The following is a 26,948-nucleotide window of genomic DNA, read 5'->3' as shown; positions in this document are numbered from 1 at the left end:
CTGCCTAACATGCCTAACAGGTGTACCTGAAGTTGTGTGAGTGTGTATGTAATATAGATATGCTAGATAGGGAGAGGGAGGGAGCTTATTTCAGATCTGTTATATTTGCAGAAGTCACTCTGGAATGTCTCCTCATGTGAGACACATTATTATCGTTAAAAGCGTTATAAAAACGGAGTTAGTAACAACGTTACTTTTTCCAGTAACGAGTAATCAAATTGATTACTCTTCTCATTATTATAACGCTGTTATTGTTTTAAAAAATGTGTTGCGTTACTATATTGAAGGCAGTTGTTTTACATCAGACATCTGAGCCGAGCGACAGAGAAATGTCTTGTTGCTAGGGGGGGCGGATGGATCCAAAATATCGATAGTAGTATCGGATCGATACTTGCGTGATGAGATCGATATTTTTGTTGTAGTTTCTCTTCTATAAGTTCAGCAAATGACTCAGATTTCTTCACAGAGTTTGTGTGAGTGCAGCGTCTCTCTCAGTCCTCATGCGCAGCGCTCCTCTCCACCTCTCAATCCGCTCACCCATTAGGCCCTTTGCCTCCTCTCCCCTCACCTCCTCTCCCATCGCCTCCTCTCCCCTCGCCTCCTCTCCCCTCGCCTCCTCTCCCCCTCCCCTGCTGCCTGCCAGTCAGCGCAGAGACGGACTGGTGAGATGGCGGAGAGGAAGAGGAGTGCTGTGTGGAGCTATTTTACAGTGTCAGACAGAGAAACAGCGCGATGTGACATATGTAGTACAGCTATACGATCTTGTGGTAACACTACAAACCTGTACAGGCACTTAAAATCTGTACACCCAAACGTAAATGCTGAGCTGCAAAGGGGGAGGAGGAGGGAGCTCCCCAAACCCAAACCAGACCCCTGGCACAGAGACAGACGTCACTGACAGAGGCCTTTCAAAAACCTCAACAATATCCAGGTAGCTATTTCTAGAAGTTAAAGTTATTTCCAGCATTAATTCATGTTGTTTTTCAAAGTGTAATTTATGGTCAGAGTAATCCAAAAGCAACTTTCTTGAAATGGAAATATAACCACTATTTTTAGGATGAAAGTACTTACATTTCGTAAAATCATACGTACAGTATGTCGACTGTTTTTTCTTTCTAATTTACACTAAAGAGTAAATCTATGTATTATTTATTTTTGGTACATTGCTTAACAAGCATACTTTAATTTTGCTTAGTTGTGGCCTGTTGAGTTGCAATAAATTTCCAGTTCCAAAACATATATTGTTATATTTATCAATCCACTCTATAAGCATAGTAATTAGAATATCTACCATAATCCATCACATTTTTTTGGATGCTAGTCTCACTTTCCCACAACAACGATGAAATAGTTTAGATTTGTGCACTGTGGATTTCTGCTTGTATTGTATTGAGTGTCCATTTCATTATAGTATTCAGATTTATCATAAATATTTGAACACGCACACAAGGGGGTGGAGATGTGGTCCAATATATTTGACACATATGACTACTTGAAATTAACGCAATAGTTTCTTTCCAGTAAGTAACTACTTACTTTTAGAATGTGTAACTCAGTAACTACTTTAGTTACTTTCTGGGAGAAGTAACTAGTACTGTAACTAGTTACTTGTTTAGAGTAACTTGCCCAACACTGGTTTTAAGCCAGACTCAACCCCTTCTGCCTCCGATTCTCCTGTGATTTTCATGATGTTGTGAAAGTTTCTTACCCAGACAATATCTCATTATGTCTCTCATATATGGATGGAAAATGTCTGGACCAGTCCTTCAGACATACATTTCTGAAAATTTCCGAAATGTAATTTAATTGGCTCTTGAGAGAGAGCAGTTCAGCAAAGAGTACAAAAACTGATCATGTGACCTGTGACCGTTTTTCTTCTTCCCTGTAGGTACCTGAAGCAAGAATGCCTCTAAAGTCACTGGAGGAAATCAAGCTGATGTTCCAGCACTACAGCTTCTCTCCGTTCGCAGCCTTGTCCACCCTTTCCCCCCACCAGGTCAAAGGCAGTCCTCGCAGCTTCACCAGCAGGCTATTCACTCGAGGGAAGACTGAATCCCTCACCGCTTCCACACGACCTAACAGTTCTACAAGTGAAACAGATCCAGGGATAGAGAACAACCTGGCATCCTCCATTCTGAGGGATAAAGTGGACTTACCTTCACAAGAGAAGGGAGAAAATTCTGGACCTGTGGAGGATATTATCAAGGATACAAAGACCACAGACAGTTATTGTGGGGCTGGACAGGATTTGAAAACAGACTATGATAGTAATGAGGATGACGACCTGCTGTATGAAGCAGAGAGTCCAGATGAGGCAGCTCTGGTGCATGCAGCGCGGGCATACCGCTGCACTCTGAGGGGACGCTCTGCAGAAAGCCTGCTGGTGGATCTGCCTGGAATTGGCTCCCTGTCTGTACAGCTGCTTCATATCCTGCCCTTTGATTCCAATAGGAGGAGGATGTCAGTGATGGTCAGACACCCAGTCACAGGACAGGTGGTAGTTTACACCAAGGGAGCTGACTCTGTCATCATGGACTTGGCTGAGACACCTAAAGGTAATTCACAGAGGGAATATTAATATTTGCCATCTGATTATAACATGGTCAGCTGTTTTGGTCTGTGTTACTGTTACCCTGCATTACCCTCAAATGTGCTCAGGTGATGAGCAAGCACAAGAGATCAACAGTCACATCAGAGAACAAACTCAAAAACATCTAGACAGCTATGCCAGAGAAGGCCTCCGCACACTCTGCATTGCTAAGAAGGTAACAAATTATTGAGAATTTAAATCACTCTTCCACCGTTTGTCATATATCATATTCTGTAATCGCAAGATTGTCTGAAAAACAGTTGATTGTCTTTTTTCATCCACAGCTTATTAAAATACAACAGATGACTTGAGTCAATATCTCCATCTCTGAAACGCTCTGTTGATGTTGACATGTGTTTTATTATGTTTATTGTCTCACTCTCTTTAAGACTCTCTCCTTTGTATTCCCTGTTTCGAAACAAAACACATGTTGGCCAATTAAACATTGCATTTCTTTTAGAACAGGTTGATGTGGGCAGCCCATGGCCAAGCAGAAAGGAAACTTCATTTGTAACCAAGTTTTTTTTTTTTGCTAAGAAAAGCTCTACAAATATGGTTTAGTAAACAGACACGTGTGAGCTGTGCCCAATCCAATCATGTGTGTTCTGTTTGTGATGCAGGTTTTGGAGGAGGAGGAGTATGAAGTGTGGCTGAGGAGACATCTGCTGGCAGAAAGTAGTATTGACTACAGACAGGAGCTGCTGCTGGAGTCAGCTGAGAGACTGGAGACAAACCTTACCTTGCTGGGTAGGAGAAAGCCACTCAGTGCAACCTGACACATGCACCACAAACACATGTGACTGAAGCAATGCTTTGTTGTTGTGGAAAAGTGTTGAAACTGAATAATTTTAGCATGTCTTTCCATGAGCATGTGTTTTTCCATAGACTAGAAGTATTCAATTCTTGTTAACTCTTTAAAACATTATTTGAACAGCATCAATGATAACACTCCTTTTACAAACAACACCTCTTCCTTTTGAGGAACCACTCTATGATGGCTGCTTAGACCACAGAGGCTGAAACTAAATTAGATCACATGTCTAATTAAGCGCCACATGTTTTTGGACTCTACATCTCCCGCACGTCTGTCCGTCCAGGGAGTGGATCCCTCACTTGTGGTTCTCCCTAAGGTTTCTACCCTTTTTTCCTGTTATAAGGGTTTTTTCCCTGGTAGTTTTTCCTTACCCTGGTCAAAGGTCTAAGGACAGAGGATGTTACCAACCCTGTGAAGTCCCGTGAGACAAACTATGTTTTGTAAACTGTGGGCTATACAAAAAATATTGATAGATTGACTCTGAGAGGAAACCGGAGAACCCAGAGAAAACTCACGCACACACGCAGAGAACATGAAAACTCCATTCTTAAAGACCCTCGGTCAGACCGGGTCGGGTACATGGGTCATTTTGCTGTAAATTAACAGTACTAGCAAATGCTCCGCTGTGTGGCCGACACATTGTCATTATCTCCTTTCTCCACAGCACAGTGAGTTGGGCAGCTGGTGTAGCTCAGTGGTATAGTCCACAGACCTTGGTGTGGAGGGCTGGGGTTCAAATCCAAATCAGGGCAGGTCATGTAATACCCAGTGTGGGCCCTTAATGCTACTTGTGTGCTAATCGTGGGATAGCTTGGGCTATGAAGGATCCACCTGTTGAATTCTTGTTTGCTTGGGGTTAGAGCAGGGGTGTCTTTTTTTTTTTTAACGAGAAGCGCACTTGGCAGCAGTTTAAGATGAAACATAAAAACATTGTTCAAACAGGTAAGACCTCGGTATAATCTCATGGGATTAACCTCATTTTGATTATGTTTTACATAAAGTAAATATGAAGTGGCTGTTTGACTGTACAGTTGTTTTATCACCAACATAATGATGTTTTCACACATAAATGATTTCTCAGATATATCATGTTCAAGTGCTCTGCATCACTGACTTTGTATAAAAAACTCCCACTGCAAAAAAACGCAAAAAGGTAGTTGCCCCTCTTTCTCTGGTTTGACTTACCTCCCTTTGTGAAACGGAAAACTCAGTTTCTCTCATTTAACAGACTCAGAGTTTTCACTAAACCTGCCTTGTGAAACGGACCCTAGGTGGGTATCAAACCCAGGACTCCAGTTTCAGAGCACAACACAAGTCTGTCCCTGGTCATAAATAATACATTATAAAACTGAAGTTTGATAGAATAGAAAATAGAAAAACAACTGAAGGAGCTGATTCTTATTTTAAGTGAGACCAACTCTTTCCATCATGGCAACATATCAGTTCTGGGAGGAGTTGTACTGATTGTGTCTATTCTTTGTCTGCATATTTAGGTACCACAGGCATTGTGGACAGATTGCAAGAGGACGTCCCAGAGACCATTGAAGCTCTTCAGAGGGCTGGGATCAAAGTCTGGATCCTCACTGGAGACAAACAGGAGACAGCCATTAACATTGCTTATTCCTGCAAACTCCTAGGACCCAATGACCAACTGCTGAGAGCCAACTGCGGAAGCAAGGTCAGTCTAAGGCGTAACAGCCCTGAGATTTTTTTGAGCTACTTACCTTTTTTTACACTTTTCTTTTGCAATCTTAAATTGCCCCTAATAAGCGTATTGCCCTCTAAAACATAAGATAAACCCTCCAGGTTTTGAAACTCATCATTATTTAATTCTCATATTATTGGCCGAGCTACCTGTCGCACGCCTCGCCTCTGTCATCTGTCGGGCGCCTTGCCGATCGCTGTCACAGCTTGCAAGTCATGCACATCTCTGACAGAGCAGTGTTGCCAACATGGCGACTTTGTCTCTAAATCTGACTTGTTGTGGTGTTTGGAGACTTTCACGTGAAAGCACTTATCTCTCTGCAGTTACTGTGCTCAACAAGCACTGTGTGTTGCCGGGATCACCTCCCAAAGCGCAGTAACCTCCGCAGTCCCAGCCTACAGTCAGAGCAGAGAAAACCTCAGCAGTCTGTTTTCCAGGCTGCTAATGAAACGCGCATGCGCATAGCCGCAGCCTTTCCGGCCTGGAAGGTGGGACTTTGAGGGAGGCGGAGGTGTTCATGTTCAAATGTTTTACTGAGTGCTGTACAACATGCAAGAAAGGTTATTATAGCTTTAATCCTTGCAGCAGCTATTTTTGTTCTACTGTCCTTGTTGTGCTTAAATGGATTTGTAGGTTTCCAGTATGGTTGTCTTTCAGTTCAAGCTATGTAGGCTGCTGGCCATTCTGCTCTGACAGATACAGTAAAAAAGATATATGTCTTCTATCAAAACACATAACTACTGGTGATGGAATGTACAGTGGTATGCAAAAGTGTTGGCACCCGTGTAAATGGTTGGTTGTTTGGATAAGAAATTTCAGTTAATATATCATATAGGAGACAAACACAGTGATATTTGAGAAGTGAAATAAAGTTTATATGATTTACAGAAAGTGTGCAAGAATTATTTAAACAAAATGAGGCATGTGCATAAGTTTAGGCACCACAAAAGAAACATTCTGTGCATTGCAGAAATAACAGCCTCTAAACACTTGCTATAGATTCCAATTACTGTCTGGATTCTGGCGGAAGGTATTTTGGACCATTCTTCTTTATGAAACATCTCCAGTTCAGTCAGGTTTGATGGTTTTTTTCGAGATGCAAAGAGGAGAAACATTTACAATTGGCCTCATTAAATACCCTTTCTCATGATTGGATTCACCTGTGTATTGAGGTCAAGGGTCACTGAGGTTACCAAACCAATTTTGAGTTCCAATAATTAGTGCTAAAGATATTGAAATCAATAAAATGACAAGGGTGCCTACCTTGAATTCACTTCTTCAATAGTCATAGCTGTTTCTGAATCTGAAATTGCCAGCCTTCGAGCTCTCTAGCGTCTGTCAGATGGTAGTGGTGCAAACAGTTCATGACAAGGGTGGGAGCTGTCCAGTCTGTTACATATGTTATGTGTTATGTATATATACTGTATATCTCTTCCACCAGGAAGCATGTTCAGCTTTTCTTCACAAGCTCAAACTAGACGTGCAGCATGGTAAAGAGGGTTTGACTGATGTGGTTGAAGCAGAAGATCATGGGGAATCCTCCTCACACAACTTTATTCTGGTTATTGATGGCAAGACGCTGGACTGGGCTCTTCAGGAAGAACTACAAAGTGACTTTGTGGAGCTGAGCAGCAAATGCAAGGCAGTCATCTGTTGCAGGTCCACTCCACTGCAGAAGAGCCAGGTGGTTCGGCTGATTCGGGACCAGCTTCAAGTCATGACCCTGGCAGTGGGTAAGCTCACATTTCCCTATAAGGAAGGTTTTCCATATGTTGCTGGTAATGGAAAATGGAGAGATAATTATAAGTGTACATTTTAGTTGATTAATGGCTACTTTCTGTGTGGAGCTTCCCCGTGTGCTCGTCGGTTTTGCCGGTTTCCTCCCACAGCCAAAAAACACTCAGAGGTTAATTCAACACTCTAAATTGACATGTAGGTATGAATGTGAATTGTTGTTTGTCTCTATATGTATGTGGTTGGGCAACGGTAGCTCAGTGGTACCACAAGTCATCTTCAACAACAGATTGGTGGGTTCAATTCCCTGCTCAGCTAGTCTAAATGCTGATATGTCCTTGGGCAAGAGACTGAATCCCATGTGAATGGGTATGAAAGATGTGTGATAGAAAATGTGCAGCACATCGGCATCGAGATTAGAAAAGCAATGTGTAGCATGTAAATGCAGACTAATAACCATGTTTGCCGGGGATGGACTGGCAACCTGTCCAGAGAGTACCCCGCCATTTGTTCTATGTTAGGATTGGCTTCAGATCCCCTCATGGAGGATAAAGTGGTAGACAATAAGTGATAGATTATTGTTATTATTATTGTTATCATTATTATTATTATTATTATTATTATTATTATTATTATAATACCAGTTGTCTTTATCACCTTGAGCACATGCAGTAACTTTGCTTTATGGTCAGTATTCATGAAGATTATGAATATTCACACCGATATTTGTATTTGTATCATCACCTGTCTGATCTTTTTTTTTTACACTGAGTGAAGTTTTTATCATGATGAAGAGCAGATTATGCAAAGGGGAGTACACATTAAAACACAGAACAACCTACTGTAGGTTTTGAGCCCCTTTGAATGCTTTTAACACAATACTCAACAACATAGAGGACATTGAAGATTTGTTGATTTTTTTTGTCTGGTTATTCAGGTGATGGAGCCAATGATGTGAGCATGATTCAAATGGCTGATGTGGGCATTGGGATATCTGGTCAGGAGGGACTGCAGGTAATGACCACTACATGTATGCTGACAGAACACCTTTTAAAAAACTCACAGCTCTTATATACGTAAAGAGCATGAAGGTAGATGTTTCATTTTGTTTTATTTAGCTGCCACTGTTGAGACAGTCACAGTGTGGACTAGAAGCTATCAAAAAGTGACACTTGTGTTACTTCTAAAACAAAAAAGCTAACAATTCAGCTGACAGTCTGTGGTCATATTATCATGGTACATGAGTAATTTAATATCGAATATTTTCTGGCAACGAGAATAGTGCAGTAAACTTGAGCTTTATATTGGACCAGTATCAATACTGTATGTATGTTGTTTTGTTCAGTCATAGTGATACTTTACATACACTATAAAAAAGAAAAAGTTGAGAAAACTCAAAATTTCAAGGCAACTTACTGCAGTAAATTTTTCAGTTTACAGCCCAACAAAAGATCTTGAGTTTTTAAAAAGTTCCATCAACTAATATTATTTTGTTAGACAAACTTGTAAGTTAGAGTTGTACCAACTCAAAATTCAAAATGTATTTTTCAATTGAATTTTTAAATTATCTGAACAAGATTAGTTAGCCAAACTGTTTGAAATGAGAATTGTGAGTTGGCACTGTCTGACAAATAATATTAGTTGATGGAACTTTTTTTTAAAAACTTTTTTTTTTCGAAAATACAAAAATTCAAAAAATTGATTGCAGTAAGTTGCCTTGAAATGTTGAGTTTTCTCAAGTTTTTGTTTCTACAGTACACTTTTTAACATCATAATGGCAAGTTTAAGGTTGCGTTGTCATATGCATTTACAGATGTCAAATGATTCCGATGAACCGCCTATGTTAGCAGCCTAAGATGTGGCAAAAATGAACGGGAGTGGTGATGGATTCGACCTGTCAGAGTTCACCGCACGCTTTAAATCTACGGAGATTGGCCGATATATTGCAAAACTTGACAGACTGAAATATTATTTGATCCTTATATTTTGCTTTTTACAAGCTTTTTTGTAAACAGCAGGAGAGGACATTATTCCAAACCTGCAGTAACTTGACATATTCAACTTCCTGATTAACTTCCATTCACCTTAGACCATTGGTTCTCAAAGTGCGGCCCACGAGCCAATGGTGGCCCGCAGAAACATTTCTGGCGGCCTGCAATGAATTACAGTTGATAGTTTTAATCCAGGAGCTCCTAAGCTTGTTAAATGTTTATTGGACATTACTGGATACAGACCAATAAGTGTAAACTGTAGAACTGCAATCTGGTCATTACAATTATTACTATTTATTAAAATAAATAAATTATTATTAACAGGATTTCTTTCTATTTGTTTTCCTTTTTTTTTTCCTTTGGCAGCCCTCAGTCCAATGTTGGGTTCCTAAATTGGCCCTCAGGTATCAAAACTTTGAGAACCCCTGCCTTAGACAGTCTCTGAAAGTTTACAAGAGCCTGGAGGGAAACAAGTGGACACAATCTGGCTTTGTGAAAAGTATTCACCTCTGAAGTATAACAGCTAGAAATAGCTGACAAGACCAGTGACATGAGTGAGACTCAGGCACAGAGAAGACAGCTGTCACAGTTGAGAAAAACTCAAAACTCAATTTCAAAGGATCAAAAACACAGAGCAAACCATCCAAAATTCCAGGCAACCAATACAAACAAGGACAAGGCAATAAAATTGGTAAAACACGAAGCCCAGTGCACAAGAAAAAGGCAATAGAACAATGGTTGTGGGAGAGAAGCTTACATTCAGAGAGTTAAATCAGTGTGTTAGAATTTTTGTGAGGATAATAGCTTAACAGGAAATGATGAATCTGCACAGGAATGAATACTGGTTTCAAAACAGTATGTGAACAACAGACAGAGTCCGAACAATAGTTTTGTTTTCACTAGAAGGGTAAAGTGTTTCATTAGCATAACGTTAGTGTTAGCAACAGACAGTGTTAACATGGTTGTTTGACGTCAAAGTCCGGAGCTCTATAGGTGAACAGTGTTGTTTCCTGCCAGTGCATACTGTATGTTACCTTGGTTATGTGACATCAGCCACTGGAGTAACTATTAACCAGTGTCATTGTCATATCAATTCTCGACTCATCTTTTCTGTGTGAGGCAGCCAGAACATGTCATGTCATCAGTTGTGTATTGGTCCCCAGGCTGTGATGTCCAGTGACTTTGCTGTCTCCAGATTTAAACACCTCAGCAAGCTGCTGCTAGTTCATGGTCACTGGTGTTACTCTCGTCTTGCAAACATGATCCTCTACTTCATCTACAAAAATGTGGTGAGAATTATCTTACCTGTTCTTTTCAAGTATTTGATTTTCTTAAGTGTGGTTAATATAAGACACCAACACATAGTCTGTGTCTTAGAGAGAGTAAGCTCTCAGCAAAAACATGACTGCTAGAACATAAGGAACATATGAAAAAAACGGTCACACAAGGGAATTAAGGAGAGAATTGTGTTCCTGTATTATTCAATCAGTGGCAATCACACTTTCTTTTGCGATCGAAACAGATCAGGTTGCAATTGAAAGAAAAAGTACGAGAGATCATATTTCTTCAACTTCAATCAAAACTAATGTTTGCAAGTAAAATGTTTGATTGCCACTTACTCTTTTTTGCTCTCAAATCTCTTTTTTGGTTTCAAATCTATTCTGTTTGATTGAATAATACTGGAACACAATTCTCTCCATAGGGAATCGTCTAACAAAATCTTCATCCACAAAATCTTAAGAATATTTGTCACTTTATCTTGACATTAGACGTTTCCATAAGGAAGCTGAAATTTGGGTCACTTTTTAAATTGCTTGCTCCCCATACCAAAGTCCATAAAAAAAATCAGCAGTTTTACATCATAGTAAACAGGTGTTGTGAATCCATCAGTAAGCTGAAAGGTGATATTTTGTGACTTTGATGTTTGAAGTCTTTAACTCAGATTAACCTCAGTGACACACAGTGGCACATTTACTTACCAAACAAGGCAGCAGAAGACCAGCAGCTCCTGTGTCCCTGTGAGCTAAAAACACAGATTTTCCTCGATGGACTTTGGTGTAGGAGAGTGTGAGGCTCAGACACTTCAGTTTCGCACCCTTTCAGTTTGGCATATCATGGCAAACATATTAGGTGAGCCTTTTATCAAGTGACTAAAATCTGTTTTCCTTCCACTGGCAGCCATGTTTTTCTATGTATGAGTATGTGACTATCCCTACCTCATGACAGCTATCCCTTTTCAGGTGTTAGTTTTGGCACACTGCTGACTTACTCTATGTGTGTCTGCAGATGTATGTGAATCTGCTGTTCTGGTATCAGTTCTTCTGTGGCTTTTCTGGGAGTGTGATGACCAATGCCTGGGTGCTGATCTTCTTCAACCTGCTCTTCACCTCCATTCCTCCTCTCATCTATGGCATTCTAGACAGAGACTTGCCTGCAGACACTCTGATGGCAGTTCCTGAGCTCTACCAGGATTCACACACCTCTGAGGTGACCACACACAAACACACAGCTGGAGTCAATCCCAGCTGACGTGGTAGACAGACAGATTAATCTGTGTATCATTCTGTTCTGTTAATACAGTTTACTAATGTTTTATTTAATATCATTATTTTTGACATCATTTAAACATGGGGTAGAACAGAAACTCAAATTTGCTTTGCTTTCCCCATCTATGAATCACTAGAATTTCACAAAACACTTCAGCCCCTGCTGAGAACTACTTACTTACTACTAGTGGGCAAAATGTTAGATACTTTTTCAGTACTTCTGTGCAGCAGATGTTCCTCACCTCTGTGTGCAATGATATGCAGTTACATCAGAAGAGACAGAGATAACGTGGTGCAATAAAGTTCTGTTACACATTTCATGGCTTCAAGATTTTTATGTAATTTCCTCAAAGGCAAATTAAATTACTTTCCTCGCAGTCCCACCAACTAGCTATGAAGATGTGTAAAAAGAACAACAAATGGACAAAAATTTTACAGTAATTTACAGGTACAATTAGTCACATTGTAAGGTCCAGGTGGAGGAAGAGGAGAGCAGCTACAAGTGTCTCATTACAGTCCAGGATTCTAACAAAATAGAGAAAATACAGACAGAAAAAAAAATATTACCATTGTGAAACGTCAGAATACTTTATTAATCCCCAGGGGGGAATTGTTTAAGCCTTGGCAGTACAGGTGTTTCAGTTGTCTGTTTTTTGTGACTCTTTTAACCTTCCTAAATATTACACATTAGACCATCATCTGTTTGAGCAACTAAGGAGTAAGTGTGAAGTCAGTGGCACTAACATGTGACTGCAGCCATGGTCACTGATGCATTATTCCTATTTGTCTGCAGCTCCATCTTCCCTACATGTTCTGGATCACAGTCCTGGATGCGTTTTACCAAAGCCTTATCTGCTTTTTTATACCTTACTTTGTAAGTAAACTGTATCCAATCACTCAACACTGCTAATAGTTTCTTTATTGCTGGTATGTTCACTCAACTGGTATATATTTTCTCAAATGGCTCTGGTTTAAATCATAATAATTATTAGATGCTGTACTTGTCTGACTGTGAGATTGTTGTAATGTTTGTTCCAGGCACTGACAGGATCAGATGTTGGAGTCCTGTCATTTGGATCTCCTATCAATACCTCAGCTCTGCTCATCACCCTGCTGCACCAAGTCCTGGAGAGTCACACTCTGGTCAGACACTCAAAACATTTAAAGCTATACTTACCTTTCTTGCATGTCTCATTGCACTTAGAAAAAATTTGAACATGAACACCTCCGCCTCCCTCAAAGTCCCACCATCCAGGGCGGAATGGCAGCGGCTATAGGCATGTGCGATTCATTAGCAGCCTGGACACAGAGTGCTGAGGTTGTCCGCACTGCTCTGACTGTAGCCTGGGACTACAGAAGTTACTGTGCTTTGGGATCCCAGTAACACACGCTGCTTGAGCACAGCAACTGCACGTGAGAGTCTCCAAACACCACAAAAAGTTGGCAGATTTAGATTTGCCACGTTTCCAACACTGCTCTGTCAGTGATACAGAGATGACAGACAGGTAGCTCGGCGAATTATTTTATTCGGTCCGAATATTTTAATTGGTAATTTTTTATCATAATAATATGAGAATTAAATAATCATGAGTTTCAAAACCTGGTGGGTTTATCTTATCTTCATTTAGAGTGTCATATGCTTATAAAGAACAATTTATGCCAGAATTGTATATGCAGCACTGTGCCTTGAATCCACATTATTGTTTTTTAAAGCTCTTAATGGTCTTGGGCTTTCATATTTATGACTTGCTTTTACCTTGCCTTCTAGAAAACACAAATTCTCTGGTTCTCGTCCTAATGAACCATCAATATCTATCTAATAAGATACCCTGCTGACATAATGCCTGCAAGGACAAGTATCTGGTCAAGTATGATGGCACTAAGATCATATGTGACCAGATCCAGACAGACAAACTGGTGCTGGCTAATCAATCAGACATATTAGTTGTCAATAAGCAGCAAAAGAGAGCACTAGTGATAGATATGACAATCCCAAGCAACATCAAAAAGAAAGAACACGAGAATCTTGAGAAATACCAAGGGCAGAGAGAGGAGATAGAGGTTGTGGGGAGTAAAGACAACTGTGGTCCCAGTGATAGGAGCACTTTATATATATATATGTATATGTATGTATGTATGTATGTATATATATACACATATATATATATATATATATACACATATATAAATATAATGGAAAAATTGGTGTGTTCTAAAACTTTTACCGGTAGTATGCATATAGATAGATATATAGTGACCACCTAATAATGAGGAGAGTGAGAAGAAAAGACTTGAGCACAGAGGCATGCCATTTCCAATACGTATATACTGTATTGTGTGTGTCATGTAGTAAAAAGATATTGTTTTGCAGACGTGGATTCATGTCTTGGTGCTGTTGCTCAGCGGTGGCTCCTACTTTGGCTTTGTGCTGCTCTTCAGTGGGTACTGTGTGACCTGCAGCCCCCCCACCAACCCTGTTGGAGTAGAAACTCTCCAAATGTCCCAGCCTCTCTTCTTCATCATATGTGCAATCACTACTGTGACAGCACTGTTACCCAGGTACACACAAATACAAACAAACACACACTGCCTGTTCATATTCACAAGTAGGGCCGTTTATATGCAGCATCTAAAATGCTTGAAAAACACAGCAAGATCAGGTGTTTTTCACCAAAGAGTTAGTGGGGATGTGTTTCTGTTACGTCCGCTGAGATGACCCCAGCTTTGCTCTTCGATAATTGTGTGACAAAAAAAAAAATCACTGTGCCTGAGTTCATCCCATATTTCACCAAGTAATCACATAGCGATGTATTGGCTTAGCACTGTTTCACAGCAGGAAGTTTGTCTCCCCATGTGTGCATGGGTTTCCTCCAGGTCCCTCCCAGTCCAAAACATACAGAGGTTAAGGGATGTTTTGGGATGTTGAGAGGTTCAAATATTATTCCAGGGTGGACACAAGATTCACAAAGGTTGCCAGCTACGGCTCTTTTTAAGCTTAGGACACAGATGTAATAACTTAGTGATGTAATGAAGTCCTTCAGTATCAAAAAACCTAATGTTTTTCCCCTCTGTCCGCACATGCTTGTTGGGGTAACAGTAATATGTATAATAATATATTTTTTTGTTGTAACAAAGTAATATAAAGCCTTACAAAAGTTTTGTAATATTACATTTAAAGCGGACTGTAGCGCACATCACATCACATCCTGCTGAAATGGAAGTAAATGTGCCATCAGAGCTTTGGTTGTGTGTTGCCGCAGATATTAAGCCAGATATGTCCAAAGTCTGGCTCACGGGCCAATCATGGCCCTCCATTGATTTTACAGTAAAAGGCCCCCAGTAATCCTCACAGTATTAAATCGGGCCCTCCTCAAAAAAAGTTTGCTCAACCCTGCTCTTATGGCTTCGATCACAGATGGATGCAGAATGTGTTGATCCGTGTGCCATTCACATCTGTGACAAATTCAGTCAGCAATGTCTTCTCACATCTAATTACCGTATATTCTGGACTAAATGTAGCTCCGGAGTATTAGTCGTGAACCAAACCTCAGCCTCCCCTGGTGTTCCCACGTGCCATCAAACAGAGAAGTAACATAACAGATTACTTTACAAAGAAAGTCATATTGTAACATAATTTATTACTTTGAAACACAAGTAATGAGTATTATGTAATATTTTAAAGTAACTTTCCCAACACTGATGCATATGGAGACATACATTCAGAGATGAGCGAGTGACACAGGAATTCAGATTAATGGCAAAGCCTTTTTTATACTCTTTGTGATGTGTGTTCATCTCTGCAGGATGTTGTTTCAAGCTGTACACAACACTGTTCACTGCTCTGTCGCCCTGAATTCCTCTCACTTGGACAAGGTGTCAGAGGAGCACCAGCAGAGAATGCAGCACTGGAACCGGAGCCACTACAAAGACAACAGGCAGTCTGTGTGTGTTGACAACCCTGGTCTGGAGGCCAGTGCGGCCTCAGTTGTGTCCTGACCTCCCTCCACATACACTCAAATGACTGGCAGGGATTAGCTCATCCACATTAATCTACTGTATGTCTGCCAAGTTGGCACCTTTTTTGGAGTATTAGATCACAGATACAGGATCTGCAATCTTGACTTATTATGACCCTATGACGAACTGACAACAACAACACAGACATGTTTACAGTGTGTTTACAGTATCCTGAGCTGTGCACAGAGTGAGGACGTGAACATATTTATGTGGTGTCTACTGGGAGTGAAAAAGCTTGCAACAGTGTAAATTAAGTCAGACAGTATGAGCGTTTCAGGGATAGGGATTCCTTGGTTCATCTGTTTGCACATAAAATGTTTGTGTCTGTCTGAGCTCAGGGGCCTGTTTCACAAAGCAGGTTTAGTGAAAACTCTGAGTCTGTTAACCCTGAAATGAGGGAAACTCTGGTTTTTCGGTTTCAAAAAGCCAGTTCAGCTTAACTCTGAGTGAGTTACCCTGGCAACATACGCTGTGAACCTAACCTGCTCGCTGGCAGGTTTTCTTCAACAACCCTTGAGTTTCTCTGTCTCCGCCCTCTTTCAGACACACACGGTATTTGATTTCCTCATTCATTCAGTCAGCAGGCGAGTTTTGGCGTAGTATAGTTCTGCAACATTAGAAGTTATATTAGGTGAAGACTATTTTCACGTCACAGTTCATCATTTACATACACAACCTAATCCGTCCTTACATTTCCAACATTACCAACTAAAGTCATGCTCTCACATCACAGCAGAAATTGTGTTGCGCTGCGTTTTTTTTTTTTTTTTTTTACAAAGGGGAGTTTTTTATAGAACATCGGAGATGCAGAGCACTTGACCATGATATAAATGAGAAGTCATTTATGTGTGAAAACATCATTATGTTGGGGATAAAACAACTGTACAGTCAAACAGCCACTTAATATTTACTTATTAACACAATGTAAAACATGATCAAAATGAGGTAATCCCATGAGATTATACCGAGGTTTTACCTGTTTGAACAATGTTTTATGTTTCATCTTAAACTGCTGCCAACTGTGCTTCTCCCCCACGGGATTACACCTAAATGAAATAAATGAATAGTCTACAACTCAAGCAGTTTTCCCCTGTAATATTATTGTGATCGTGCAAAGGACGACATTTAAACGACGCCGTCTCCCTCTCTTTTGCTGCGGTTACATTTCCTTCTAAGAAGTTTCTCAAATTCACCGTATGAGCGCATTAATATTTCCAACTCCAGTGGGTGAAGAACGTCACCCTCCGCTTCCCCGTTGTCATGGTGACTCGTCGAAACGGGGCCCCATTCATGCTGTCTTTTTATACTTGTGGTGCACGTGCTTAACTCGAGGTGAAACTACTCCGAGTTGAACAAACTAACTCAAATGAGCTGTTCTGAAACCGAAAACTCAGAGTTTTCTATCTCAGAGTAGATCAACTCAGAGTTCAGGGTTAGACTCAGAGTTTGTTGAACCTGCTTTGTGAAACAGGCCCCAGGACAGAGAGTTGTGAACCCAAACTGAGGCTGAAACTCAACAATCAACTCTTGCAGTAGGTGCGTTGCTGCCTACTGCAAGAGTTGATGAATTAACTGGCTAATCTTATTTTGTCTATTTATGTCATCATTACAGTAACACAAGATCAGCTGTAATGATGATTCTCCATATTGAAACCTATTGAGCCATCACCAAAGACTGCAGTTTACATGTGTAACATACATGACATGACAATACTCATCGCAGAGCAAAAAAGCAAACCTGAGCTGTTTTTGTATTGTTAATATTTGGTCCTCTGATTAAGAGGAAATAAAAAATTAAATAAAACTTAAGTGTTTTTAGCTGTGCTGCAGGTTAAAGTTAAGTGCTCTAGTGGCATGGTCACACAACTGAAATCCTGATTTTTTTTGCTTTTCCATTACCTATGGTACCTGGTACTTTTTTAGTACCTGCTGTTGTGAGGTTCCAAGCGAGCTGAGCCGATACTATACGTGACGCCAACAGACTGCCGTCCACTGAGTATCGTCACGAAAGAGTCATGGGCGTGACGTCCAACACAAGAATCAAACCAAACGACTGTAGATCAGTTTAAAAGACTTGAAAATCCTGATAAAATGCATTCATTTCCAACATTTCGTCAGGAAATGTCTAAACTCTCAACACTGTAAAGAGGAGTCTGCTGAATTTAGCGACAGCACAGCCGAAAGTTACAATCACTAGCGGCAAGTCGTATCACAACCCTTTCTGCCATATTTCATTTCAGTGACTGTGACTGAGTCTGGCACAGCAAACCATGTAGAGTCGAGCCATGCCGTGCCGTGCCGAGGCAAGGTGTGCCGGGAAAAGTAGTGGAAAAGTGCCATTTGTTAGCTCTTGCTTTAACACTGGTGTAAGTATCGTTAAGTATCTGGGGGTTGTGCAACACGGGCAAACACAAATGATCCAGTGACATGAAAATAATATAAATAAATAAATATAATAATATAATATATAAAAATATAATAATATATAAAATAAATAGAAAATGTTGAGACTATGACCCTCTCATCCAAGTTCCTGCCCCCAGAACAATGGAAGCTATAGTCTTGCAATGCAAATGTGGATTTTCTATGACTCACTCATAAACAGTGCAGGTGGGATAGTGATAGACAGGGATGCCAACAAATTATTCCATGGGGTCTGAAGGAAAATTATTGTTTATTACAGACTCAAGTTTTTATAAAATATATATACCTAATGATATATCAGCATGTGGGATTTGAACAAATAAGAGAAAAAGTGTTTCAAAAACCAACAATACAGACCTTGGCAATGATGCTGTGTTTTGTAAGATTTACCTCCAAAGGTACATGTTTCTTTAACATTTTACAGATTTCAAATGCATGAGGTATCTGTGTGTGCCGTCATTGTTTTCCATTCATTTCAGTTCACCAAGCAAATGCTAGAGTCAATTGAAATGTGCATTGGGTTACACTTTAGTATTTTTTTCATGATAATATAGCAAAAGCATGGACTGTCGATCTGGTGTACCAGGCAATGCCTGGTGGGCCGACGCCGGCCCGGGGCTGTCATAATTTAATCAGAAAAATTATATTATAAATTATTTTTATTTGCAACAGTATTTGAGACACGAAACACTGCCCATTGGTTGATTTTCTTGAAGGACAGCCCTCTCAGCCCTCCCCTCCCAAATCGGCCCACCACTCCCCACCCCAGGTTATCAAATTTGGCCATTTTCCAGGACCACTGGTATGTGGCAGATCGCTCAATGGGGTAAAGTAATACTAAAGGTTTAATTGTAGTGGTATGAGGTACTGTGCTGTGTGCACCAAGATCCAGCCTCAAACACAGACATTTACACTCACTGAAAACATGACTGCCAGTTTGAACAAAAGACTGACCTGTATTGCTGTCTCCTGCTGCTTTGTTCTGGTAAGTTTGCATCACTAAATGCTATGTTAGAGACAGCAGTGGATCAACAAATCCTGTGTTCTATGGTGTAAACTGAGTGGTTTACAAACGACAAAACCCACTGATTCCAATTGGAAATGCCTGTCTAATAGAGGTACAGTGGTACATATAACATATTCTTAAAATATTGAAGACTGATGCAGGTGTAGATTTTATTAGCTCAGCCTTTCTTAAGTGGCTTTTAATTGTTTTTTTTGTTTTTGTTTGTATCTGTGCTGGCAGCCATGCTTTTACTTATAATGAGGTCACTATGTTTCAGTACCTCATACAAAGACATGTGCAGTTAAGATGGCCTCACTGTGCATAATAATAACATTAAGTGACTCTTCTGTCCTTGGCGTCTTTAATATTTCTCTTGACAGTTTGACCTGTGACAGGTCGAATGCTGATTTTCGACTTATAACAGCTCTAATTTATTGACCAGATTATATGAGGTGTCAGAAACACACATTTCAATAAACTGCAGTGACTTTACCATCACTAGGTGCACTTGAGACTGTTGTCTGTTGACTGTGGTGTAAATTACCAGCTATGACTGTACAGAGTTGTTTCAAATATTGCAATAATAATAATAAAACAATGTTCAGGCACTGTGCAGTCTGTCTCACTTTATATGTGTCAGTGTCATGTAATGAAAATTGTTCCAACAGCAGTGCTTGTTAGAATCTGTTTTTTTCTTGCCTGGTGACTGTCCTGCAGGAAGCATGAAGATTGCACTGACATCACGGAGATACAGAGCTTTCATTATAAGCAGAAATGCAGAGAGAGAGAGCACAGCTGTTGATTAGTAAGGCATATTTCCTCTTTCAGAACTTTCACTTGTGCAGTGCTTCAATCATCATGTTTGTTTAAGACATGAGCTTCTACAGTCAAGCGTACTCCGACACAAGCGATGAGCTTACGACTTTGGGGTAAGAAAGAGCCCTGACCCTCACTGCTACATTTTACTGTTTAGTGCACCACCTGTGACCTGAAACAATGATTGGTCAACATCATGGTGTTAGGATCTAACGTTGTAATTGGTGAGAAAATGTGAATATGAATGATTAACTAATTTTGATAATTAATTATGTTATTAATTTTCTTAAAGCCTCACATGGGGCACCAATTACATTGGGGATCAACAATAGTGGCAATAATTTGATTGATAAAAATAAAAGTACAAATTCACTGATATTTAATTGAAAAAAATTTAGGGGCACCACCCTGTAATCAGGGAAAAGGTTCCAGGTACTAAAGTATAATCCGTTTTTTTCACAATACCAACAAAAGAGAGCATGGAAATTTCCTTGTTTCGTATTGAACCAAAATATGAAAAAACGGAAACAGCGCCCCTATTTCCTTGTTTCGTATTCAACCAAAATACGGAAAAACGAAAGAAACAAAACAAAATAACGGCCCAAATTATATTAATGTTAATTTGCAAATTCCTTTTTTTTGTTTTTCGTTCCTTAATTCTCGAGACGGCGGCTGACAGACCGGAAGCGGAAGTTAAGTGTAAAAACTTCAAAATAAAAGCGTGCTGATTTATTCAGCGTCGATGTTTAGCCACAAGGTGGCGCCCGCAGCCACCCAGGGATTTATTATGTTTTGTCTTATAGCCTATAACCCTGTATGATTTGGAATACAAATATGTTGAGAAATGGATCTATAGTATGTAAACTGGCTCATGACAGGTCATCTGATGCACATCTATGGAAGTAACGTAATAATATATATCTTTAGATGCATAGTAATTATTGAATGTTTTTATTATTTAATTAAGGGTTTTCTTATTCACGCTCAAGTTCAGTTTTGTTCCCTCTGTTATAAACTCTTCCAATTGGTAATATTGTGTTGTGATCAGTTCAGTAATTAAGTAAGTCATTTTCATTTGACAAATGCACTTTTAGACAGAAGTCAAGTGGAAAAGGTCACCTTGTGTCACTGGAGTGTGACACAAGGTGAGAGGGAACCCAACAATCTTCAGTGTTGCTTTGATTACACCCTGAAGCCTCTTCCTGTTGGTCTCAGGTCCCAAACCATACTGTGATACAGAATGCCAAGGGGCTCTCAACACATGATGGTATTGAGAGCCTGTTACAGTAAATTACACCTGACATACAGTTAAGAGTGAACATGTCAGAGCCTGTAATGTGACCGTACATTTTGCTCATTTGAAAACAGCTTAAAGGTTTCAGGTGTACCGTCAAAGTGGAGTATCATTTCAATGGTTTTGAGGCAATTATTGTTATTACCATACAAATCATCACCATTATTATTATTATTATTATTATTATTCTATAAGTCGATATCTGTATAATTTTTATCAACAGTATATGCTCCTGCTTGTATAAATTACTGTAGTTCAATGAACATCACTGACGCTGTGTTACGTTTCCGTTAAAGGAAACGTAGGGATTATAATAGGAGGACCCGAATGCAGACAGGACAGAGGCAGGTAAGTAAAAGTATTCTTTTATTAACTACCAGATGTTTACAAGCGACATAGGAAATGACCACACGAAGGTAAGTTAAAGTGAACGAATACAACTGAGCCAGGATCCACTACAGCTCTCTCGTGGCAACACAGTCTGTCTTGTGTTCCAAGTCCAAGAGAGTCTGTGGCGAAGCGGCTGCTTCGTGTGGGAATGGAGATGACGAGCAAGCTGGAGACACAACAGGTGGAAGCGATCCCGGAAGAATGGAATCCGCAGGAAAGTCGGTGTTGTTCTCAGCAGCAGGAGACGTGGAGACCTGAGAGGAAGGTTCAGGTAAGTAACCAGGTTGCAGTCACGGTTTCTACAAGCTTGGTAAGTGTACGTCTTTACCAGCGGCGTGAAAACATGGATCTAACACCAGAGATGTGCGCAGCCCCGCCTTACAAGTCCGCTTGATCGCTGATCAGGAACAGCTGGGCAGGAGCTGCGCAGGTGGAGTCATCTCTGGTGTCATCTGAAGAACTGGGTCAACCACGCCCCCTGCTGAGAGAGAAAACAGACACCAGGGAGCAGCAAAGGACAAAACAAACTAAAAGCAGAAATGTGGAAAGTGGAATGGATCGTGACACTCTGACTGCCTTGTATTAACTTATACCTATATATTAGGGGCTGGGCGGTATGTCCAAAAGTATAATATCACGGTATATGACGGTATTTTTTTTTCATGCATAATCAGGTGTTCACAGTATTTTCTACTGGTTGAGAACATAATTACTGCAGTAGATTAATGGTCTATTTTACTGTCATGAATACTGTAGAATAACTCAACACTAGTACAGGTTCACATGGCCCCAGAAACTGATGCTGTTTACAAAGAAGAGCTATGATTCTAATGAAGTGAGGAATCGGAATGCAAAGACAATTACAGTCAAAATACAGAACTTTGACTGTGCAAATCAACATCTTTTATAAAAATTCCCTGTGTTACCTGCTGATGTGAAGGGTGCTGACCTTTACTTAATGCATTCTTGATATTCTCAGACATGTTTACTTGGGCTGTCAAAATTGCTCAAAAATTATATTTGAATATTCCCTCTAAAAAACACAGCTATTCGAATATATTCTCATAGTATTTGCATCCGCTGCATCTGAGGGCTTTCAATCAGCCAGACTGTCAGGTGATGACAGCATGATGTCAATAACAGGACAAACTAATACAACGAGACATAACTACCTGTAGATGTAGTTTATTTAAGTTTATACATATTTCACAACATATTACCTACACAAAAATAACTAAATGAACTAATGTCCAAGAGCGCAGACTTCACTCTCTCGCACTCGCTCGCTCTCCCGCCCCGTGCCAACAATGCCTCGCGATCTCTGCTCACACTGGTTTAAATGACAAACTGATTAAAAGTGATTTAAGGTCCTGACTCTTCCCTTAAATATGACAGGCTTCATTCAGTGATTGAAACAAATATATAAACATTAATGCAACATTTACATGTGTAACCGGGTTGAAATAATATCTTTATTTTCATGTTTGAAATGTCACCAAATCCTGATGAATATAGATAAATATTTGTTCAAGATGTGTTTTATTGTTATTTGTATACCTGGGTATTGTATTCAGACCATAGTGTTAATACCTGTACTGTCGCTTTATGAGGTCGCAGGTCTTGTGACGTCATTTCAGTGCTTCTCTCAGTTCGCGCCCTGAGAGGAGGTAATGTATTGTTTTGCTCGTCACATTTCAACATTTATTTAGGGTTTTAGATCATGCAAGTTGTGTTTTAAGCATGTATAAATGTTAGTTTTAGGTTGTGAATATGTAGTTAATGTGTCACTCATGTATAAACTTTGTTAGCAGAGTTTTTACATGATTTAAAGTAGACACGTTTCCATGTGCTAGTCTACAGGAGCAACCAGTAACTAGTCGTGGTCCGGGTCCTTTCTTCATTCAGCACAACAGAACACAACGCAGAATATACAAGAGGTTAACGGATGCGCATTCAATCTGATGAGAAACTTTAAAAGACGATGCACACCCGTTACAATGGTGCCGTGACCTTTCAAGGATTGGTCTGAAGATCGACGTCAGTTCGTTCACCGTGGGACGCTGCATTCACTCACCTGTTACTGGAGTCAGGTATTTCCTTGGACTTTATAACGATATAACAGTGTCTTGGAGGGTGTTTAATTTGAAAATGACAATTGATTGCTGTTTGGTGTGATTACCTGGGTCTGTTGTTGGTGTACTTCTTGTTTATCTACTCAGATTTAATTACACAATTGGCTGAAAAGCTAGGTGAATCCATTACAGCTAAGATGCAGTCTGACTGGAGTGCACACAACATCACTACTCCTGTGCAGCCCTTAGAGATGACGTTGCCTAACGTCAAGGTTGTCATGCAGTCAGATGCAAAGGAACCTACCATATTCAGGGGTGATAGCTCAGACAAATTCACAGTTCATGAGTGGGAGAGTCTTATGACTCTGTACTTAAGAAAGCGAGCTATTCCAGTTCATGAGCAGTCACAAGAAATTCTGGCAAGGCTTATGTGCAAAGCAGGGGATGTGGTGAGAATAAAGCTGCGTAACAACACATCTATTAACCATACTGCAAATCCCCATGTAATTTTTGATATCCTGAAACAGCACTTTAGTAAATTGACATACTCAAGCATGCCACTGGCAGACTTTTACAATACTCTGCCCATGCCAGGTGAAGATGCTATGGGATATTGGATAAGGCTAAACAAAACAGTCGATGTAGCAGATGAATGTCTGAAAAGACAAGGCCGAAGCATTGATGACCCTGGCCATGAGGTCAGTATGATGTTCATCAAACACTGCCCAGACCAGTCTCTTGCAAGTGTTTTCAAGTTCAAGTCTGCAGAGAAATGGTCGGCATGTGAGATCCAAGAGAGGCTCGATGAGCACATGCAGGAAAAGAAAACTCGAGCTGCAGCTGTTAGCCCACTTCAGCCGAGCACAGTCGAGCACAGAGTCCATTCCCAGCGTTATGAGCCTATAGCTGACAATGCACCAGCCTCGAGCACCACGGTGTCGTTGGCGGCATCTCCGGTACCCGTGACTGCTGCGAGTATTGACAATGACTGCATGAGGAGTTTAGTGAGTTTGTTAGACCGACTGGTTACACAGAATATACAAGTGCCAGCTAACCTCGGGGCTCAGGGCACGGTGCTTCGCTCCTTTCAAAAGATGTGCAGGGTCTGTGGGGCTTCTGATCATTCCACGTTGTCTCACTGCAAGCGAGAGAATAGATGTTTAAAGTCCTTATCGCCTGGTCACTGGAAGAAGGACTGCCTTGCTCAGACCGATCAGCGCCGCTCTCAGCCTGCCAACAACGCTGGTGGACAGAATCAACATTTAAACTAGAGAACCCACACCAGAGGGGGGACGGTGTGGGTATTGTGAATGAGTCCCTCTCTGATGCACATGACCTAGCTCATTTATATGAGGACTGTTGCGCCAAAGCACCTAAGGGGACCCAAGTAATCATTCAGGCCGCTCAGAAGATTGAAGCCTTCAGTGAGTTGTTTTATGCTCCTGTCATGTCAATCAGTGTGCAACTTAGAGGCATGTTAGACTCTGGCTCTATGGCGTGTAGCATCAGCGAATATGCGGTGGACAAACTCAGTGCTGCTGGAGTTTTGCCTGAGAAGCAACACCCTGAAGAAAATATCGTTTTGATTGGCTGTGGTGGTCTGCAGACTAGACCTGAGGGTTTTTATGAATTAGAAATGCAGTTATACGGTGTTCGCTGAGTTGTACCTGGCCAACGTGACGATCTCATCTTGGGCTCAAATATCATCAAACATGTGATTCGTGTTCTGAAGGGTGATATCGACTATTGGGACGTAGCATCCAGATCTGGGCATCAGTCTGACCCTGACGTTGAGCTTTTTTTATCGATGTTCACCAATGTCGAGCGCTGGAAAGGGAGTGAGGTTCCTGACAAAATAGGCACTGTTAAGCTCACCCAAGCAGTGACACTCCTGCCCAGACATGAACACTTAGTTTGGGGCAGACTCCCTGCTAATGTGCCGATGTCGCCTGGAAGCACAGTTGTCGTAGAACCAACCAACTCCAGAGTCATGCCACGAGGTGTTCTAGTGGGTCGTCTTGTCACGCCTCTGTGGGGTGATAGATGGGTGCCGATGACAGTTGTGAACCCATCTGACAAAGCTATCACACTGCGGAGAAATTGCAAATTGGCTGATGTGTTCCCAAGCTTGGCAATTGATGATCTAGATGCTTTTCAGGGTCTACATGTATCTTCTGTAAAACAACCAGTCACGGACAACGTACAACCTGACATTGAGGTACAGCAATCTCGAATGGAGAAACAAACACCTGGCACACTAAAACAGCAAATCAATACCTCACCCAGTGCTTATCTTGGTGAACAATCTGCTGAAAGCCTGTCAGAGTTGGGTCTAAGTGACATCGACATAGACTTATGTCAGCTCAGTGAAGACTGTAAGTCTCGGCTCACACAGCTACTAAATGAATATGAAGACATTTTCTCCAAGCACTCACTGGACTGTGGTGAGGTCAAGGGCTACACACACCGTATTCATCTCACTGATGAACACCCTTTTCGCTTGCCATACAGGCGAGTCCCTCCTGCCCACTATCAGAAGTTAAGACAGGCTCTTACTGATATGGAGGAAAAAGGAATCATTAGGAAGTCCTCAAGTGAGTATGCCTCGCCACTGGTGATTGTGTGGAAGAAAGATGGTGGGTTGAGGATTTGCACTGATTTCAGGTGGCTGAATGCCCGAACTTTGAAGGATGCCCATCCCTTGCCACACCAGTCTGACTGTTTGGCTGCGCTTGGTGGCAATTGCCTCTTTAACACAATGGATCTTACTTCTGGCTTCTTCAACATCCCGATGCATGAAGACGACAAGAAGTACACAGCTTTCACAACCCCCATTGGGCTGCATGTATATAATCGCATGCCACAGGGACTGTGTAACAGTCCAGCGTCATTCATGAGGATGATGATTGGGATCTTTGGGGACATGAACTTCACAAAACTTCTGTGTTATCTTGACGATCTTTTTGTTTTTGCGCCATCAGAGGATGAGGCCTTGTCCAGACTCCGCACAGTGTTCCAGAGATTGCGAGAGAACAACTTGAAATTGGCCCCTAAAAAGTGCCATCTGCTTCAAAAACAAGTCGCGTTCCTTGGCCATGTCATTAACGGTGAGGGTGTAGCTGTCGATCCTGCCAAAGTGGAGGTCATCACCAAAATGACAGCACGAGATCTCATGGGAGACGATGAGTGTACACCTTCTCTCCGGAGAATCAAATCATTCCTTGGCATGGTGTTTTATTACCAGCATTTCATCCCGAACTGTTCTTCCATCCCAAAGCCTTTGTTCGCACTTACAGCTGGACAGAAGAGACGCGGGCGGTCAGCAAAGGATAGGAAGCCTCTAGGTGCCTATCGTAAGCTTACCCCTGCAGACTGGTCAACGGAATGTGGAACTGCTTTTGACCAGTTTAAGACCATGCTGTTGGAATGTGTTGTGCTGGCCCACCCGGATTTTGATCAACCATTTATCCTGTCGGTTGATGCGTCTTTGGGTGGCCTTGGAGCGGTGCTGTCTCAAGTGCCACGGGGAGAGTCCAAAGCCAGACCTGT

At 41.0% G+C, this 26,948-nt stretch overlaps 1 protein-coding gene across 1 annotated transcript in view; it reads left to right on the top strand.

Moving 5' to 3' along the window:
- The window catches only part of atp10d (ATPase phospholipid transporting 10D), a gene marked incomplete at its 5' end in the record, with an annotated part of 50,184 nt that extends 30,802 nt beyond the window's left edge, over nt 1-19,382 (top strand). The window contains 12 exons of the mRNA XM_083907793.1: nt 1,889-2,555; nt 2,659-2,765; nt 3,211-3,337; nt 4,898-5,082; nt 6,551-6,842; nt 7,781-7,857; nt 9,998-10,123; nt 11,121-11,321; nt 12,174-12,254; nt 12,419-12,523; nt 13,752-13,939; nt 15,184-19,382. Coding sequence (XP_083763919.1) covers nt 1,889-2,555; nt 2,659-2,765; nt 3,211-3,337; nt 4,898-5,082; nt 6,551-6,842; nt 7,781-7,857; nt 9,998-10,123; nt 11,121-11,321; nt 12,174-12,254; nt 12,419-12,523; nt 13,752-13,939; nt 15,184-15,376 — 2,349 coding nt within the window. The remainder of the gene's footprint in view (nt 1-1,888; nt 2,556-2,658; nt 2,766-3,210; nt 3,338-4,897; nt 5,083-6,550; nt 6,843-7,780; nt 7,858-9,997; nt 10,124-11,120; nt 11,322-12,173; nt 12,255-12,418; nt 12,524-13,751; nt 13,940-15,183) is intronic.
- Between the last annotated feature and the right edge of the window lie 7,566 nt (nt 19,383-26,948).

Source organism: Microchirus variegatus (assembly GCF_963457635.1).
Source record: "Microchirus variegatus genome assembly, chromosome: 21".
Taxonomy (NCBI): Eukaryota; Metazoa; Chordata; class Actinopteri; order Pleuronectiformes; family Soleidae; genus Microchirus; species Microchirus variegatus.
Note: the sequence above shows the minus strand (reverse complement) of the source record. Positions and strands in the feature narration are given on the sequence as shown.